This window comes from Mytilus trossulus, chromosome 7 (genome assembly GCF_036588685.1).
Source record: "Mytilus trossulus isolate FHL-02 chromosome 7, PNRI_Mtr1.1.1.hap1, whole genome shotgun sequence".
In the NCBI taxonomy this organism is placed as follows: domain Eukaryota; kingdom Metazoa; phylum Mollusca; class Bivalvia; order Mytilida; family Mytilidae; genus Mytilus; species Mytilus trossulus.
In genome coordinates this window covers 54,058,318-54,078,485 of record NC_086379.1, presented here as the reverse complement: position 1 = coordinate 54,078,485, position 20,168 = coordinate 54,058,318, and the positions used below count along the sequence as shown (strand labels likewise).

At 31.6% G+C, this 20,168-nt stretch overlaps 1 protein-coding gene across 6 annotated transcripts in view; it reads left to right on the top strand.

Moving 5' to 3' along the window:
• The window catches only part of LOC134725306 (WD repeat and FYVE domain-containing protein 3-like), an 84,736-nt gene that overhangs the window by 37,372 nt on the left and 27,196 nt on the right, over positions 1-20,168 (top strand). For all 6 annotated transcript variants that reach the window (XM_063589012.1, XM_063589013.1, XM_063589010.1 and 3 more), the window contains 6 exons: positions 261-464; positions 1,604-1,661; positions 2,067-2,182; positions 6,782-6,983; positions 7,259-7,330; positions 8,231-8,456. In XM_063589012.1, the coding sequence (XP_063445082.1) occupies positions 261-464; positions 1,604-1,661; positions 2,067-2,182; positions 6,782-6,983; positions 7,259-7,330; positions 8,231-8,456 (878 nt within the window). The remainder of the gene's footprint in view (positions 1-260; positions 465-1,603; positions 1,662-2,066; positions 2,183-6,781; positions 6,984-7,258; positions 7,331-8,230; positions 8,457-20,168) is intronic.

The following is a 20,168-nucleotide window of genomic DNA, read 5'->3' as shown; positions in this document are numbered from 1 at the left end:
GGGATTTTCAAATTTCTAAACTTTAGACATATATTCATAAAATTGAGAATGGAAATGTTTAACATATTAATAAGAAACAATTGACAAAATTGCTTATTATTGAGAAATAGAACTTAATCTGCCTTTTGTGATTCTTCCAATTGACAATTTTATGCAGGTTTCGATAAAATCATAAAATCAACTTAATATTCACAATTTTTCCAATGATAGACATTATAATGTTTGAATTATTCTTAAAAATTTCAAAACCCTCTTTACAGGAGTCAGACCAGAAATGCAGTACATGGTTACAAGAATACCCAGTAACACTGATGCAGTTTCTGTTGTTTCTGTATCACAACCAGCCAGACTTTATATCTTTGTCAATCACATCAGAATTCATCTCAGGACTGGTAGCAACACTGTTCCCATCTACCAATGTATCCACGGAAAGTAAAGTGACTACACCACAGGACGAATACATGGTAGGAATACTTTTCTTTAGAATAGAAAGTAACAACACACAGAAACTTCTTAACAAGGACTATATTGTTGGTGCATGAAAGAATTGATGATACATTTCTACTAGACAAAGTTTTTTATTTTCATTTTGCTATGAAAAGATAACACTCTTATAGCACTATTGTTGTTGATAAATGTTAGACAATATTACTTAAAGTCTTTTGCATAATGTCAAAAATTTTCATATTAGTTTAAAGTCTTTAAACAGTGCTGAATAATGTCCATGTATGTATCAATCTTGTAGTGAAGGCTTTAACACTTTCAGGTTTGATCATCTGTAATTCAAACTTTCATAGATTTAGTATTCTAACATGACGTCCTTCAAACGCTTTGAGTACACACTCGTGGTAAAATTTGAATATATTGCATGGGCTGTTCCGATCGTACTCCCACGTCATATACTTTTTATAAATGAGTTTGCGACGTCATAAAACGATGACGTTAGAATATGAGCATTTTGCGGGAAAATCCACGCTTGAATTACCGAAAATCATAACAACATAGAAACGTAAACAAACATATTTGTTAAAACATTTAAGACATATAATTGAAATATCATTTAAATTAATTCAAAACTATCAATATACGTTATTTTGAATAGTTTAAGCATGTCACTAATTCAGTTTGCTCCGTTTTTTACGACAATTTAATAGTGTGTTTATTTCTGGGAATAGCAAATATTTGCCTGCACCTAGAGCGCCTTGATCCAAAAGAATTGCCGTATTTGACCTATTAGAATCGAAATAATTCATGGGGGTTTGAATATATCTAGATTTTACCACGGGTTGTTCCTTTATGCCGATATTTTACCCCTCGCTATCGCTCAGGGTAAAATATTTGTCATAAAGGGCCAACCCGTGGTAAAATCACGATATATTCAAGCCCCCATGAATTATTTCTTAATTTGAATATGTGTATGCTTTTTCAAAATTTTATTTTTCATGGTAATTCACAGTTTTGATTTAACATGTTTAATGTCAAATGAAAATCTGCACAATGAAAGTGTTTTAATATCTCACTTCTATTCAAAATATAAGTATGATATATTTTTTTGGTCATTAGAAAACAATATCAGATATATAAATTATAAATTTGTTTTCAGCCGTTCCCAGACGCAGATGGATATATTCACATAAAAACTCCAGACCCTTCACGTGCAAGTAAGTATTTTGAGTGTGAGACTTGAAAAATTAAATAAAATAAAGGAGTCTTCATTCCTTAGGTGAACAATGTTAACTTACAGAGAATAATTTGTTTGCATCATTTAGACAAAGAAAAGGAGTTGTAATGTAAACATAAATGAGCAACGCAATGACAAAAGTAATCAATAGAAGCCTTTAATATTGTATAAGCTCTTAAAGTATCTTTGGTCTGTATAAAATTTTAATCTACATAAACTTGCATATTAGGCTGATGTTTTAAATGTCCTCATGGTTTTGTCTCTACCTTTACATTTGAAATGAAACCTTTGATATGTCAGAGTTTGAGGCTGAGCATCGGTATAAAATTCTGATTTTTTTCCAGAGAATCTATACAATTTGTAGAACATTTATTAAACATTTCAGGTGTATTAAGTGAACATCCAGCCAGAAAGTTTGTAGTCGATTTCCTAAGGACTATTATACTTGACAGTTTCTCCCAGCAGTACTCACCTAAACCAGTACTAGATGTTGTTCTAGATGTAAGTTGTTTATATAACAATACTTTTATACTGGTGGATATGGTTTGTAATTGATTTTTGGGATACGATTGCTGTCAAGCAATCTGTAGACTTTTACCATTGACCCTATGACACACTCCCTCACGTCATTCGTTTTATTCTAAACATTCGGCAACATCTCAGATTCTTATGATTGTCTTGCTTTAAAAGGTAAAAACAAGCAAAACAATTGAACATAAACAACTTTCCTGTAATGTTTTACTCATAATCTTCATGTGTGATATTTTCCTTGACTTATATGCGTGTTTTTAACAATACGGAAAATCAGAATTAAACAGTATTTATATTTAGTGTTTTTATAAATTTAGAAACACGTCAGAGGGAATTCCCAAATTTTGATAACTTGCGAGAGTTCTCTGAAAGCCGATCGATAATTCTATTTCTGTCACAAGAACTGAAGTGGAGTATTTCTATATTTTACCGTTATGAAACTGATATTTGATACTGTACTCTCATAAAGAAATGGAGAACCATAATAAACGTTCTTGTTCCAAATCGCAAGTCGCAGCTTGTTTATTGTCCATGCGTGGTCTCACTAATTAGAGACAAAAAGAAATGTAGAGACAAAAAGCGTCAAGAAGCGACAAGAAGAATAATATTTGCAACAAGAAACTATTTAGCGACAAGAAAACATTTTTTTTTATTTATATTACTTATTCGAAATAAAAATTAAAAAAATATGCAAAAGAAAACAATTTCAACGACAGGAAAGTTAATTTTGATAGGGGGAAAAATGAACTTGTAAATCTAATTCAATTGCTACATTTATTTACATGATATTTTATAAGGTATCACAGGAAGTATATTTTGTCTTTTTATTTGTTTTTAAAACCATTTTTGTACAATATATAATTAACTTGCAAAATGCATTATTTGTGCATAATTGTCCAGAAAATACATACACAAATTGTGAAATACAAATTAAGAACTGAAATCTAACAAGAGGAAAACATAATTAAAATGTGAATATTTTTCATCATTTTATTTAGTGTATTGTCTCATTTAACGATATTTATCATGTTTATGCATATAGATTGAAGATTAAGGTGGTATGGGAGTCTAAAATAAAAATGATAGAATTTGTTCATACTTTGTCAAAATGTAGTATCTATTGATACATGTTCAAAAATATTATAAAAATGATAGGTCACCGCGCATTTTCTCAAGCTACAGGTTATGACAAAATGACAAATTTTGTATGGATTATACAGGAAAAAACAACATTTTGTGAATAGAAACTAAACAAAATGATAAAATTGTAAAATGAATTATGAAAAGATTGCTTTCAGACAATGCTTTGAGAATATCAAAAGAAAAGATAGGGTCACCGTACGTTTTTGCTGGCTAAAAGACAAAATAGGAAAATTTCATGTAGAGTCCTTCAGAAAATGCACTGTTTTAGAGTTACCTCCCCTGAAATTGCCAATTTTAAAATATTCAAAAACAACCAAAAATAATCTACACTCGTAAAAATATTAATATTTCTAAGTTATATTCTTATAAATTGGTTCTTTTAAATGAAAATTCACATTTAATATCTGCATTTCTGCATCTTGATAGAAAATATGGACCTTAGATTCTCTGTTTTTTACAATCCAAGATGGCGAAAGACACCCATACCACCTTAAAGGAAACTGATGACAATCTTGAGTTTTCAACAGGTGTTCACTATTCGGTACAATAATTTTATATTCTGGTGCGTCACGTGTAATTGATGAAGGTGTTAATGGATGTTATTGTTGCACTAAAACAAAGGACACGCACCTAGTTAATCTCATTTGTTGCTCTTAATTGTGTATTACCTTAGAGTGAAGCCACAGCTAATGTTGGTCCTATCAGGAAAAATTAATTGTACAGTTAGGATGGAAATAATATTTCATGTTTTTGTTTTATTAAATCCTTCAAAAGGAAGGTGACAAATCTTTGTTTTTATTTTCATTTTATAGCGTTTACATTTCCTTTGCTCTTACACATGTTTAATTTCTACATCTATCAATATGATTATAAAAAGTACACAATCTCTTCATCGAATTTTTTTTATTTCTTCATCTTTCAATATAATCCTAAAAAATATTTTAATGTATGTGATAACAAAATGTATTCTTGTCGCTAAATAGCTTCTTGTTGCTTTTTGTCACTTATTATTTTTCTTCATGTCGCTTCTTGACGCTTTTTGTCGCTTCTTGACGCTTTTTGTCGCTAAATAGTGAGACCCCACATACGTGTAGTTTTCCTGATTTCAAGGGGTATCATATTGAGTGATTCCCCGCTTCATTGATTAATTTGAAACTCATGGGATTCTTTCTATGTCTGTCTGCATATGGAGGGCTATTGTTGTTGCATAATTTTAAATCACATGCATAATTTAAATTAAAATAAATGTTTCATCGTAAAAATTACCTATAACACCCCTTCAGCAGAAATGGAATCTTCCATGTTATCGTTTCGCGTTGTCTCCCTTTTCGAAGTATTCGTGAAGAAGAATTAACTCGTTAATGCCGGTAAACGTCGTATTATATTAAGAAGGATCTCAATGTAAACAGAGGAGTGTGTATGGAAAGGAGTCATGCCCTCTGACCCAAATGAACTTCAATAATTAAAGAGTAAGAAATGGGGTTCCTCCTAAACTGGTCCGCCGTTCTATATATAGCTTCGCACCGAAGGTCAGTGTAGCGATAAGTGAACGCAATATAGGGGTCCAGTTTAGGGTTCCTCCTAGAATTACGGTGATAAGATACGGAAGCAAGTTAACTCGTACCACGGCATTGGAACCAAAAAAGTTAACTTGTACTACTGGGAAGTCGTAACATTCAGAAAAATATATAAAAAAAATGATGTTTTATGGGTTTCTGTTTGTAAACTTAATAGAAATAAAGTTGAATTACTTGAATTTTACACAGGAGTTAAATGAAAACTTAGACAAAAATAAAGAATGTTTTAAAGCATTAATGTTTTAACTGATCTTTCAAACTAGAACATAGGCGGATCCAGCCCCCCCTTTTTTTGTTGAAAAAATTTGGTTGATAATAAAGGGAATCATTGAAGCATGACTGGAGCGGGCCCCCTCTTAGGTCAGTCCGCGGGCTCCCCCTTAGGAAAAGTTCTGGATCCGCCACTGTAGAACTTAATCCAGAGGAAAGTTAAAACATTGCTTTAACTGTACCTTATTAAAATTGAACATGTTGAATATGTATATATCCAATTTAAGTTAATTAAAACTGTAATCCATGATCACAAATTGAATGCTATGTTTACAATTGTTGAAAGCCATGTGCTTTTTTTGCGGGGAAAATGCGGACCCCCTTAACAGGAATCAGTTAAATTTCATTGTTACATTTATTTATAGACAGTAAAAATAATTTTGGCAATCATTTTGACTAACTGCTAAGATTTAATTATTCATGAAAAATTTTCTTCGGGTGAAACTGTATATACCTTAATTATCTACATCTGCCACAGTATTTTCTATCCAATATACAAGGAACATAAGCTACAAATTGGTCATTGCACTTTCAAATTATATACATTTTACAGACTTAAGAGGTATTGGGTGAAAGTAACGTATATCATGTATATTCATCATTTAACACCATTTGAATGCATTTAAATAAGTTGGTACGAGTTAGCAATGGTACGAGTTTGCATTGGTACAAGTTTTTTTTTAATGGTACGAGTTTACAATGGTACAGGATAACTATAATTCGATAAAACACAATAAGTACATGGCTCATACACTTGTAACGGGGATTGGCTATTCTTTAAGTTGAGTGACTATTCAGATTGTTACATTTTGCATGTGCAGTTGAATTAGTTTAGATAATAATACTATCCAGCTGTACCAGGGTTACCGGCCAAAAATGCTTGAGACTCGCGCATGTTCATGCTTTTTTTGCAACAGTATTCTTGGATCTATTTCTTTCCTCTTTGATATTTTGAATTTTGGCCAAATCTCATGCATTTGTTTAATGAAAATTTGGCAGAACTGCTATACATGTGTCAATGAAAACTATGGCAATCGTATCCCTCAGAGCATTCTGCTCTTTGATTATTTAACACCACAGAACAGAACAACTTTATTTTTTTCAGCGGCATGAGTTGTAACATGTGTGTGCTGTTCAGGATTGTCAAAGTCATATGCATACTTCCTGTTTTTTCAATACTTTGAATTATGAGTAGGATATGCTTAGCATGTCAACACATAGATATAAGGAGATGTAGTATGAGTGCCAATGAGACAACTCTCCATCCAAGTCACAATTTTTAAAAGTAAACCATTATAGGTCAAGGTACAGTCTTCAACATGGAGCCTTTGCTCACACAAAACAGCAAGCTATGAAGGGACCCCAAAATAACTAGTTTAAAACCATTCAAATGGTAAAACCAATGGTCTAGTCTATATAAAAAAACAAGAAACACTTATGAACCACATCAACAAACGACAACTACTGAACATAAGATTCCTGACTTGGGACAGGTGCAAAAACATGCTTTATTGTTTTTGTAAAATTTCCAGATGAAAATAATATAAATATGCAGTTTTATTCTTATACTATGTTTCAGGCTTCTCCAGACAATGCCAGTAGACAACAGAGACATGAGTTTCAGACAGAGATAATGAAGACTATCATGGAACACTTAGTAGCTGCTGATGTTTTGTTAGGGGAACAAGCTGCTTTACCTATAGCTACAGGAGGAAGTTATGTCAGCATGGCTAACAACGTCTTCTACTTTGCCAGTAGGGTTGTGGATAAATTATGGCAGAGTAAGTGTTGTATAGATATGTAGATATGTGTTCAGAACTTTTCACATGATTTCTTCAAGCTGCTTTACTTTGAAAATCAGGTCAATACATGCTCAAACATGGTTTATGGTACACATGGAGGTCAGGACAAAAATTAAAAAACCTCAAGATTATTTGAATTTACAGCTTCATTGTTATTTTTTCTCGATATTTTTTAACTGGATCTGGGTTTTAATTAATTTTTAAGTACTTTCAAAGATATACACATATGTTTAATCTATATGTATGTTTTACAGGTGTTTTTATGAGGGAATCTAAGGAAGTTTTTGAATTCATAAGCAAGTTGATTGCTCAGGCAAAGAGAAAAGGTATGGTATATATAAAGAAACTATATTTTACCACATGAAGCCAAATAAGTTTTAATGTTTGATGCCTTTATAAAGTTGCTTCGATTGTTCTATGTTATCTGTCTGTCAGAAACTAAATCAATCAGTATATCTGTGCAGTGATGAATTGTATTTCAAGAATCTTTTTTATACCCCCGCTTTAAAAAAGGGGGGTATACTGTTTTACCTTTGTCTGTCCTTCCGTCAGTCAGTCAGTCAGTCCGTCCGTCCCATGAATATTTTTCGTCGCATTTTTCTCAGGAATTACAATACAAGGATTTCTGAAATTTGGTTTTAGGGTTTATCTAAGTCAGCTATACCGTGTGATGCGTTTTCAGATTCATCACTCGACAACTTCCTGTTTACCGAACACTTACATATTTTTACACTATTGATATTATCCACTTGGGGCAGGGGTATCATCAGTAAGCAGTAGCTCGCAGTTTCACTTGTTTTATTATTAAAACAATTTTTACACTATTGATATTATCCACTTGGGGCAGGGGTATCATCATTATCCACTTGGGGCAGGGGTATCATCAGTGAGCAGTAGCTCGCAGTTTCACTTGTTTTATTATTAAAACAAAAGAAATTTAGGTATTCATATAACAGGCTTTCTTTTCTTTTCTGGAAACCATGCAATGAACATGATTAATATAAATCAGTTTTAATCATATTTAACCATATATGTCAAGGTTAAATTGAAAGGCTGTAAGAAAAGTTCGTCTATACGTTCAATACTGAAAAAGGTTAACAGCACGCTTATTTTCTTAATAATTGGATGCATATCATTCAAATTGTTCCACTCAAATTGAGTAACATGACTTGAACAATTTGCTCTGTAGAAGTTATTATATTTACTAAACACTTATTTCATTACAGCTTCTGGTGTATCTCTGGATCTGATCTATAAATCTCTAAATAGAACCATTCTCTACCAGCTGTCTCGCCCGCTCACCAATGTAGCCTCATCAACAGGCGTACTGGATGCCCTACATAAACTGACCAGTAACAGAAGTCTTGTGTTTGGACCTAACAATTATGATACAGAGTTCCTTGTGTGTCTGTGTTATTGTTTGTTACAACTTACAGAGGATCCAGAGAAAGGGTAGGGTTTTGACAATATGCAAAATTAAATTTGGATAAAAATTTAACTGTGCTTATGTCTTTTGGCTATTAGGCTGATTAAAAAAATATGATTCATATAAATTTACTGCTTTATTTATTGTCAAAGATGGTTTTTGCTGGGTCATTTTGTTATTTCATATTTGTTGAATATCTTTTGCATGTAAAATAGAGTTACATTTTTCAAACAATACGAGTTTAAGAAATGAAATTTCAAAGTACATTTTTGATTTTTTCTGCCATGTCAAAGAGGTAAAGAAATTAGATATATGTTGTACTGAAAATTTGATAATTCAGATGGTAAAAAATGTACTGCCTATACAAAAACAGTTAATGTAGATGAAAAGCCCCATAAACTAATAATAAGTTTAAACTTGAATTTCTGTACAACATAAGTACTATTTTAAAACTTTATCAATTACAATGAAGAGAAATTCTAATGTAATTATTTTGTATAAATGGTTCTGATTCCTTATATCCTTTTCTGTAACTAAGGAAGCCGACATTTTGAATTGCTGAATGTATTGACATGTAATTTCTACAATAGAAAGCCAAAAAACTCACATGTTGCACCTAAAAATCTTTTTTTATCAAATGTTATTACATTCTGAAGCGGCGCAGAAGCCAGAAAACGCCCAGTGTTTATGTTTGACGCCGGAAGCATACCTATGACGTCACATAGTGTAGGAACCAAAGAAGATAACATCTTTTCACCAATTTTCTATAATGAAGATTTTATACTATAATAATGATTGAAATCTAATTATGAACTTTTTAGTTTTACTGTCGCAAATACCTGTTTACCTGTCACCGCTACATGTCGCCAGGAAAACTAAATTTGCTACAATAAAACTACCGATGGACGTCCTTAAAGTTTCAAATACAATACAGTTATCTCTTAATTGTAAGATATTGATTCTTATATAATAAGATTACTATTTCTTTACAACAGTCTCAAGTAAGTAAATCTGACATGATAAATAAACTCATCACAGATCTTAACCAAATACATGTATAGGACTCGCTCACCATCTTGCTTTAAATGCTTATGTATTATTGGTATATTTATATTCTTATATGGACAGTTTACAATGCTTTGCTGTGTTTTTCTCACTGTGATTTCTGTGTTTAAGGCTATGGTATACCAGACTTTTACCATCCCTTTATCAAAAATGAATCTTTTTTTACATTTGTAGCATATTCACTTGATACTGATGGTAAAAAAGTTTGTTTTTTTCCTGATTATATGGTACCCAGGGAAGGCACTTTAAAAATGGGATAACCACCTAAGGCACCTATAGATACAAATAAAAAAAAACTTACATTTCCACTTTGCTAAAAAAAAGATGACATCAACCATATTTGAGAATCGAAAGTGACTTCCCTGCACTAGTAACCCGAATTTAACTTGATCGGACAAAAACGTGTTAACGCTATTTAAATGAGATTGAACGTTATTTGATAAAGATTGACAAAAATTAAAAATTATATTTAATTCATTTCAATTCATATCAATTCATTTTAACGCCAGTCAAATAGATTTCTCTGCGGTGAATCAATTGAAATCAAGTTGCTGGTTAGTTACGTTAAACTAATAGGCCACGCCCCCGTTAAACTATTTCAAACATGCATTAATTCGTTTTAAACATAGATGAGACCCGGCCTTTTTACAGGTAAATCACTCAAGCAAAACGACCTCGATGTATCTATCGTTTTTTGTTTCAAACTTTAAATGCGTACAGTCTTAATAGTCACATGCTTCACTATTTAAACAAACGAATGAATAATAAACGTAACATGTTCATATATAAGGAATTAAAATAAAAACATAAAAATATATATGCACACGCGCGGTTTAAAAATGCAAAACTTGTGAAGCTGTTAAAAATAAATAGTTAGATATATGACATGATTTTAATTTGCTCAAATGCACTAGTTCTTTATCGCATATATACATGAGTTTCAAAAATTGTCGAATGCTATGAAACCTCATGTCATGTTAGTAACGTGTGTTCCTTTGCAACTATTTACGAAACTTTATGTATGCCTGTATATTTACCGTTTCTCTTTTTTCTGTTTTACTATATTGTATTCGTAAATCAAATGTAGACACGGAAAACTACACAGAAATTATTTATTGTGTACATAATTTAAATCGAGGTATCTTATATTTCCGGTAAGCAACACATATTCATTCTCTTGCTGTATATTGATATATGGTAAAGCTTGTAATGAAAAACAAGGTTTTGTTGAATAATAAAATTGACGAAGATAATGTTGACGTATGTTGAATATGATAAACAGAAAGTCATGCTCAAAATTCTAAATGAAGTAGCAGCCCACTGAACTTTTAAAACTGTGTTAAATTGTAATACCGGTCACTGGCCAAATCGGGCGTTAATTGTGGAAGAGAAGCAAATATCAAACAAAAATATTCTGTAAAAAGATTATTGTGCTGTCATGCACCCTGACGTACTTGTAATAAATGAACATGTATTCTGTTTATATGAGATAAATTTTAGTCTGCGATAAATATGGATAAGTTGATTTAAGTTTAACGACCTTGACTGGATATTTGTCGGCATACTCTCACGGTTTTGAATGTTTTAAAAGAAAACATATATTTACTTTGGCATTGAATATAAGTCTACTTACCAAATTGAAATAAACATAAACATTGTTAAAAAAATGGAAAAGAAACATTCTGCATTGTTGCTTTCATATAATTTTATTTTCTATATATTTGAGCGGAAATTTCTAAGTTAAAACTGATTGTAGTATAGATAAACTCTTTCATCTAGGTGCTCTCGTTGAAGTTCTCGTTACATATTAAAATGAATTTCATTGGTCGGAACGTTTGAAAACTTTCAATCCAGGTGTTCTCAAGGAGGTTCGCGTTCATGTTTCAATTCAATACACAATATGAAGTCCAGTTCGGCAAAAAGAAATCAAATTAAGACTCTACGATGTCCGATTAAACAAACAGAATTAAGAAAAATAACACTTTTACGATTCTTCCAACCACGACAAAAATATCTATCTTTTTCTCCGATGAAAATCATTACTATTTATATTAGAACAATTCAAAAGTTGCCGGAGCTTGATTTATGATGCATACGAAACTTTAATAAAAAATTATCCAGTTTGTATTTTTTTAAATAACTATTATATCCGATAAAAGTCGAAAAATAAATTATCAGTAAAATCTACCGATTTTTCTATGAGACAAAAATTATCCTTATTGAAGTCCAATTTGTAATATAGATTCATAAAGGACAAACCATATCCTCATTTTTTTTTATGCAGCACTAGTAAGCATAGTTCGTCTGTTCTCGCTTCAAACATGTCAAACCAAGCCATCATTAATACACCAGAGATTACTAAAATGAAAGTCTTTTCGCTCAATGAGATTTTTTGGTAGGTATTAAGCTTCAATCCGACCATTATTCGATTTTTTTAGAATTACGAAAAATATGTTATAATCCTTGACCTTCCCGAAGCTTATACTTCGTTCAGTCGATTGTATGAAAGTTTTTTTTTAAGAAACCGGTCTTTTACTGCAAAATAAAATAAAAGATAAAAGCGATTTCTGCTTGAAGTAACGAATGTCATTAAAAAAAAGAAAGTTTTAGTGTTTTAGGTCGTCCTGATGCAAACATAAAAGTTGAAATAAAAATTACACTCCGAGATTACACTAAAGACATTTCGCTAGCACACATGGGACTAGATTTATAAATCGTTCATTTGCAAGTCAAAAATAATAATTATGCAAAACAAATGATAAAACTTCCCAATTTAAAATTGAGAAAAATCCGACAGGAAACCAAAGTAGAAAGGTTCGGCATTTATTCAAAAACAATCTCCATCCAACTTCAAATGTGAGGTAAATCGATTAGCTTACGCTAGCCAAGCAACCAACAGACAAAATAAATCTTGCCTGCCCGATCAAGACTATCTATAGACACGGAATAAAAAATAAGGAAATAAAAGCATGTTAGATTGGTTACAAACACATTTATGCAAACCTGAAGCAGCTGTTTCTTTACTGAACTGGTCAGTGGTAATACAAAACCAGGGTTTCAAAAAGATGAAGAAAATGAAAAAGACATTTAAACATGTTAAAATTTATAAAAAAGCAAATTAGAAATAGTGTTTAACTGAAATTGAAAAAAAAAAGAATCATAATAGTGTATAAGATTTAAAAAAAATATTTCAGAAAGCTAACAACAAAATGAAAGGAAAATATGTGTTACTTAAGAACATTGACCAGGGCCGTAACAGCCTCATGTTTGAAATTTTAAAACAAAGTTGAAACAAAGGCTTGTCGTCATATCAAATTGTTTTCACGGCGAATGTCTTGCAAGAAGCAAACTCCCATTACTCCGGTGTCCCCCCTGCATAATTTTGCGTGATCCATGCATGTTTCTGAATTACTTATCTTTTGTTCATTTACTTTCCTACTAAATAGCTATAGTCTAAGTGTTAATTTTCATTTCTAAATGTCTGGTTTCGCAATGATGCATGTCCACCAATATCCAGACATTGTGCGGAAAATTATAATTTAGAAGATATGATTCTATGCTGAATACAGAAAACATATAGTCGTTTCTCCATGAATAATTGAACTCTAACATTAAAGAATACAAAACTGGCTCTCCTGTGTGAGTATTTCCATCTGGTGTCTTACATTTAAGGGTTAAAATTGTTTTTTAAGTCATGTCAACTTACTGTCAAGACAGACGCCTTTATAGAAAATAAAGGAATTTGGAGTAAACGTACACGGAACCTAATCGAACACAAAAGTCAGAACTTAACAAAAATACAAATTATCAATGGTTAGCGTTTTTATTCCTGTTCACCTTTATAGTCGCTAGTGGGTCTTCAACAATGAAAGAATCACTTGTTTATCAGAACAACAAAACGACACTAACAAGAAAGGATCTGAGAGTACTTACGTTTCTGACAGCTGGTTCACACTGTTACGTTTGAAGTCTTCCTGTCCGCAATCGTTATTTGTGAAGACCATAAGTGAATGAATAATTTAATTTAAGACTCCCTTTTGTGGAAGTTGAACACTGTGCGGGACAAATTTTATCTCATGGGAAGATATATTTTTCCCATGGGAATATTAGTTTTTTCTTCTTTTTTTTCAGAATTTGTAAAAGTGCTATGAAATATCGAAATGGACTGACAATCACTAGTAACCAATGACTGGAACAATTTAACAGGCATTTCAATAAATTAAAAGTATTTCTATCATACTTTCACACTCAAAAGTCTTTTTTATATCGTTGAATGATTGATAGAAATTCTACCGTTCAGCGGCTGATTTTACAATTTGAATCTTTCACCTTTGTTTTCGGTCAATATCATCTTGCATGTTATGTAATAGTGTTCGCTGAACTGTCAAGTATATATCAGAAACATGTCTTTTGAATTTCAGAATTTAATTAAGAATTAAAATTATATTTCTGTTTTAATCTATATACATGGGGAATGACGAATCGTGTTTTGGATTGTTTTCTAATTATAACCTTATAATTTCGTGAATTTAAATCATAATTATTATGAATGTACTTATTCTGTTTCGTCTACGTAACTCGATATGCGTGTTTTTCGCCACTAGAAAGATGTGCACGTACATTTTTTGTTTAAATTTCCTAATCATGCTTATGCAATGTAGTAACTCGTCCACACAAAAATCTTTTATTTCAATTAATTTTTGGCAAAAACCTTTGGAAGTCTTTTCTAGATCTTTTATAACCCCTCAGGTAATTATCAAAGAAAATCCAGAGTTTTGCATTTACAAGGACGCGTACGGATGAGGATTACATATAATCTTTGTGATATATTCACTTGTACTTTACCCGTAGGCTGTCTTCGTGTACTGTAATTTATGGTTTAAAGGAATACGAATACTTAATTTCTCATAAAACTTCAATTACTAGTTATCAAGAACATACATAAACATAACTATCAGGTAAACTTATTACATGCATGTGTACACAATACAGCTAAATTAACTTGGAGGACTGACTTTCACATCTATAACTTTTACCTAGTTTTTCTAATATAACAATATTTGATGAGTTTAACTGTTGATCAGCTTTAAAGATATGAGGGTTTGACTAACATTCGTTCCTTATACATTTCCTTCTTTTTCTATAGTTTAAATGTTCTACAATTCATAATGTAATGGTACTCGTCATCAATGTTGTTTGTGTCACAGAGACGACATATTCTGTTTTCTCTGTGTAAATCCTGACACCTTCTAGACTCAATCGGCAACTACCACATCTATATCTGTGTAATATGCGAATTTAGAAAGGTAAAAAGTGAAGTAGTTTTCAAATTGATAATTCTTTTTGAAAATACGACAACATTATGATTTATGCGATTCTGCAATAAAAGCAAAGAATTCTTCTTGAAACTGGTCTTTGGGTTTTTGTTTAATACATTTTGACACCCATTTATCACAAACTGTTCACAAGGACGGATAACTAATATACGTCCTTGCTGTGCATTATAATTCGAAATAGTTGTATTTTTTTTAATTTGTATTTGTTCCTCACTAGATAGGTGAACGTATGTATAAAATTTATTGTAAATTGCGAAAATGCATTACGAGCATTAATTTATACTTTTAAGTTAGAATTTAGAGTCTCAACTTTTTTCAAAATCTCTGTAATATTACCCATGTATTATATATGTTTATGTCAAAGGCGTTTGATTGGATAAAAGTTAAAGGTAGGCGTGGATTTTGGTAAATTCCGCCAATCAACTTGCCTATTCGACAAACCTGTGTGTGCTGATGCGTGTAAACTGGGCATTGTAACGGTACGTGTCTTATATCAGAATCTATCGTGCGTGACCAATGTTTATTGTATAATTTCTTGTCATGTGGTCAAATTATCTGAAATACATGTTCTAAAGGTTACAACTTTTTGAAAGATTATTTTCGGCAGTGCCTCCGATATACGATGTAAAGTGTTTAAGAAAAACAAGACTTTAAATGAAGGAAGCATATTTACAGAGAATATCATCTCGGACTTTGCCAAGATATAATGCATGTATTTAATGGCTCCAATATTAACTATAACATGTTCCGGAAAAAAATAAGTGTCCGATAATTTGAATACTGATAAGGTCATCTCGATCTCTTTCGACAAAATATTATTGCATGAATGATAAATCGCTGATTCTTATTTCTATAAATGATATGTGACTGTTATAAGTAGAGACATCTGTACGCATTCTGATTTACTTTTTCAATAAACACACTATACATTTTTCTGCTTTTTTTTTGTATTCGCAAATATAATACGTTCATTATATTTGAATGCTTCAAAAATGCTTCAAATTATTATAAGCCTGCATTGTTGTTATTTTTTAGGGTCAATTAATCCCCCTCCCCCCTAATAAAATAGGGTCAGCCAAACCCAAATCCAACAACAAGCACTACACGAAAAGGCAGATTTACAACAATTTGGACAGTCATGTAAATGTTTGACAAATGTAACTACTTTTCTGCAAGAAATATTTGCGGACCTGCTAATGTATATGTAAATGCATTATTCCTTTGACATTATTTAGGAGGTAGTCAAAGATATGCTAAAGATAATTATGTTATTTCCATAGCTTTAGTCATTCTCCAAAGATATGTAAAGATAGGCCATAGATTTACATGCACTTTCCAAGATAGGAGATATATTCAAAGTTTAAAATATGCATGTAGTCACGGAAGGAGTGTCATTTATCGGGTTTAATTTCTTTTAGCGGTTTTGATCTTCTTATTTTGTTCAGTAAATAATAGTGATCTATTTATTTTGTTAAAAAAATAATAGTAAAATTTACTTTCCATATGCATGTTTGACTTCCTAAATAACACTTGGAAATAAAGTTTGTCACAATTTCGCTTTTGTCGTCTGCCCAACTTAGTTTAATTTGGTATTGCAATATGCAAACGAGATACTTGTCACTGATCGTTGAACAAACAGTAACTTTCCACCAATCCATCAGTGATTCCGACACCTCTGTTACATACCCGGTCAATTTGTCACATGCTTGGTACTATTCTTTGAACAATTTTCGTGTTGTAAGCCGAATTTGTCCTACATTTTTTTTAAATATTTTTTTAATAACGATTCCTTGAACAGGTTTTAATATTAAACTAAATCCTATAAAATCAATTTGGTGCATTGGTTCTTTGAAACACAATTTTGTTAATTTGAGCGTGTCAACACCTAGTCTAGTAGTGATTTTGGTTTGTATATAAACATACAACAAAAGTTTATAATAGTATTTTATCGGACCACAGATGAATTATCACGTTGTGATTGGTTAAACGCCGTCACGTGGTGACCCCCAATGAGACCGTATGGGGTAAGTAAGTTTCATATGTTTATTTTTCAACAAAACGCCACAGAAAAGGTCCAGCGTCCGATAAATTCGTTATACGGTTAATTATTGACCCCCTACGGATCCATAGAGGGTGAATAAAATAAATAGGGGATTCGGCCTCCGGCCTCGACCACTATGGATTTTACTAACCCTCTATGGATTCGTAGGGGGTCAGTAGCGAACCATATAACTTATAATAGTAAGTTATTGTTTCATTTTACATGTTTACCATTGGTGACATCAAATAAAATGTGTTGGAGGTTGTAATAAGCCATACGAAATTTAAATATCATATTTATATGCAAACTGCAAAATTTTAATTATGTATGTTTAAACTATAAATGAATAGGGAACGGGGATATTGCACGAAGTCATTCAGACTAGCCGAATTATAAATCCTAGCCTCCGTACTTGTATGCTACTTTGATGTCAAATGGACTACAGCTGAAAAGTAACATTTTCTACCAATCCATGTAAAATAGTAAGATGTACGTCCCTGAGCGTACAATGCACAAAAAAGGGTTGTATGGTAGTATGGTTGCCATACGCCTTCATGTAACAGAAATAATCGACGTACACTACAGCAGAATTACGGCTTAAGTTGTCATAGTTCACACACAAATTATAGGGTTATTTCGAAATCTGCTGCATGGTTTATTCCATTGGCAATCATATTCAAGAAAAGTTGGAAATCTTGAATATTCCGTAATATCTTTATGAAGCGTGATTGAGACGTAGATTCAAATCACACAGATACCAATCATTGTTATCTTTTCTTCATTTACACAAATGAATGTCGAGGATTCGGAATATGGCAGTTATACATGTATTTTCAGTTTATATTTAGTTTGAAGCATTATCGAACTAATACGATTTTCATCTTTAAAATTTACTTTGCATGCACTTAATATCTAATCCATTTGTTTGACCAATAAAATTTGTTTAAACAACTAAATATCTAAATGAGATTACATAGGAATAACTTGTAGTGTATTCATTTATACTAGTATGTAATAATAAAAAGAAACCAAAAGCACTATTTGACGAAGACGAAGACGAAATAAAGGATTGTGATTTTTCTATATTCGTACTTTCGACGAAGCAAAGCAAGTTCGATATAGATCTGGACATTTATGCATTTAACATTTACAGTATTCAATAGTTGTACAAATTTTTTGTAGAACATTTAGAAAAATTCGTCTTTTCGGATAAAATCTTAATTTACGTACCATTGTAAAATTAAGAATGGAAATAGGGAATGTGTCAAAGAGACAACAACCCGACCAAAGAAAAAAAAATCAACACTGAGCAGGAGGTCACCAACACTGAGGTCTTCAATGTTGCGAGAAGTTCCCGCACCCGGAGGCGTCCTTCAGCTTGCCCCTAAACAAATAAATACTATATATATATATAGTCCAGTGGTAATGAACGCCATACTAATTTCCAAATTGTACACAAGAAACCAAAATTCAAATAATATAAGACTAACACAGGCCAGAGGCTCCTGACTTGGGATAGGCGCAAAAATGCGGCGGGGTTAAACATGTTTATGAGATCTCACCCCCCCCCCCCCTGGCGTTTTTGTCTTTTTTTCAAAATACATATTTTTAATTGTGACTATCTTTAGTTCCGAATCTTTCTATCATTCTTATTAATTTAGTTGAAATGAAAATAAGAAACTTGGAATTAAAACACTGTTGAAGAGAAACTACATATTCGGGTTAAATTCACCTCAGTTTGTTAATTCAAGTTTGACATCTAACATCTTAATCCGTAATCCACATTTACCTGACAACCTTGTTTATTGTATTTAATCAATCGAATATCCTCAAACAGGAGACTGAGACAAATATGTTATTTGTATTGGTATTTATCAAAACTAAAATGATTGAAAATATCTTTGTAGAATATGAATTTGCCTAATAAGCGAATAATTATAATACATAGATTTCAACATCTTCAATAGAGAGATTACTGATAAGATGTCCAAAATATATACATGTACATGTATATTGCGATTAGTGCTATATAGTATGTCAATGATATTTAATGCCCACTGAGTGTAAAACATTTGTCAGCTTAAAAAAAATATTTTTGACACTGCTGGTTTTAATTTTCTGACTCAAGTATAAATTTAAGAAAAGTTTATAGTTTCTGAATATTTTTAGATTCAATATTTCATCATTATTAGTATTCTAAAGTCTCACCACATACAAGCATAAAATGAGAATCACAAAACTAAACAAAACATTTAAACATCTGCATTGTATGCATCAATCTTTAAAAAGATAAATGAGAGCCGTATAAGACACAAGATATAAATATAAACAAATTTTTACTCATTTACATTCAAAATTTACAGTGTCCGTATACTAAATGAAATGAAACATCTTTTTCTTTAAGAACAAGTGAAATAAAATGCCGTTTCTTTTCAATAAAATATTGTTGATGTTTTTGGCACTTATTGCAGCAACATTGTCGTTATTGAATAAATATATATATACATTTTTCGCTATTTGATATTTATAAATTAAAATGTTAAGCTTGATGTAGCATGCTATGTCTATAATGGGCATATTAAAAGGACAGGAATATAAAAAAGAAGATGTGGTATGATTTCGAATTAGACAACAGTCCACAAGAGACCAAAATGACAGAGACATTAACAAATATAGGTCACCGTACGACCTTCAACAATGAGCAAGGCCCCGATATGACAATGTAAAGCAATTCAAATAAGAAAACAAACCGCCTTATTTATAAATCAAACAAAAAAAAAAGAACGAAAAATAAATATGTAACACATAAACAAACGACAACTACTGAATTGCAGGCTCCTGACTAGGAACAGGCACATACATAAATAATGTGGCGGGGTTAAAATTGTTAGCGGGCTCCCTACCCTCACCTAGTCTCAGTCAGTGATATAACAGTACATGTACAACATAATAACTAACTATAAGAATCAGTTTAAATCAAGGACTTAATATATACGTCACTGGTTTAAATAGGCTTTACTCATCACATGGACAAAAAGATGGAGGGGTAGAGTGTAACATTTGTAACTGGGCGTTAAGCAACCATGAATCATTTATTCTATTCTTTATATTCTCATCTCTTTGTTCTGTTATTTAAAGTGCTTATCCCATTATTATCTTTATTTCTGTAAACTCCATTTATTTACTTTCATAGCCTCATATATGATCATGTACATGGTATTTTAAACAGGAACAATATATCGTCGTATATAACAAAAAATGAGAATGGAAATGGGGAATGTGTAAAGGAGACAAAA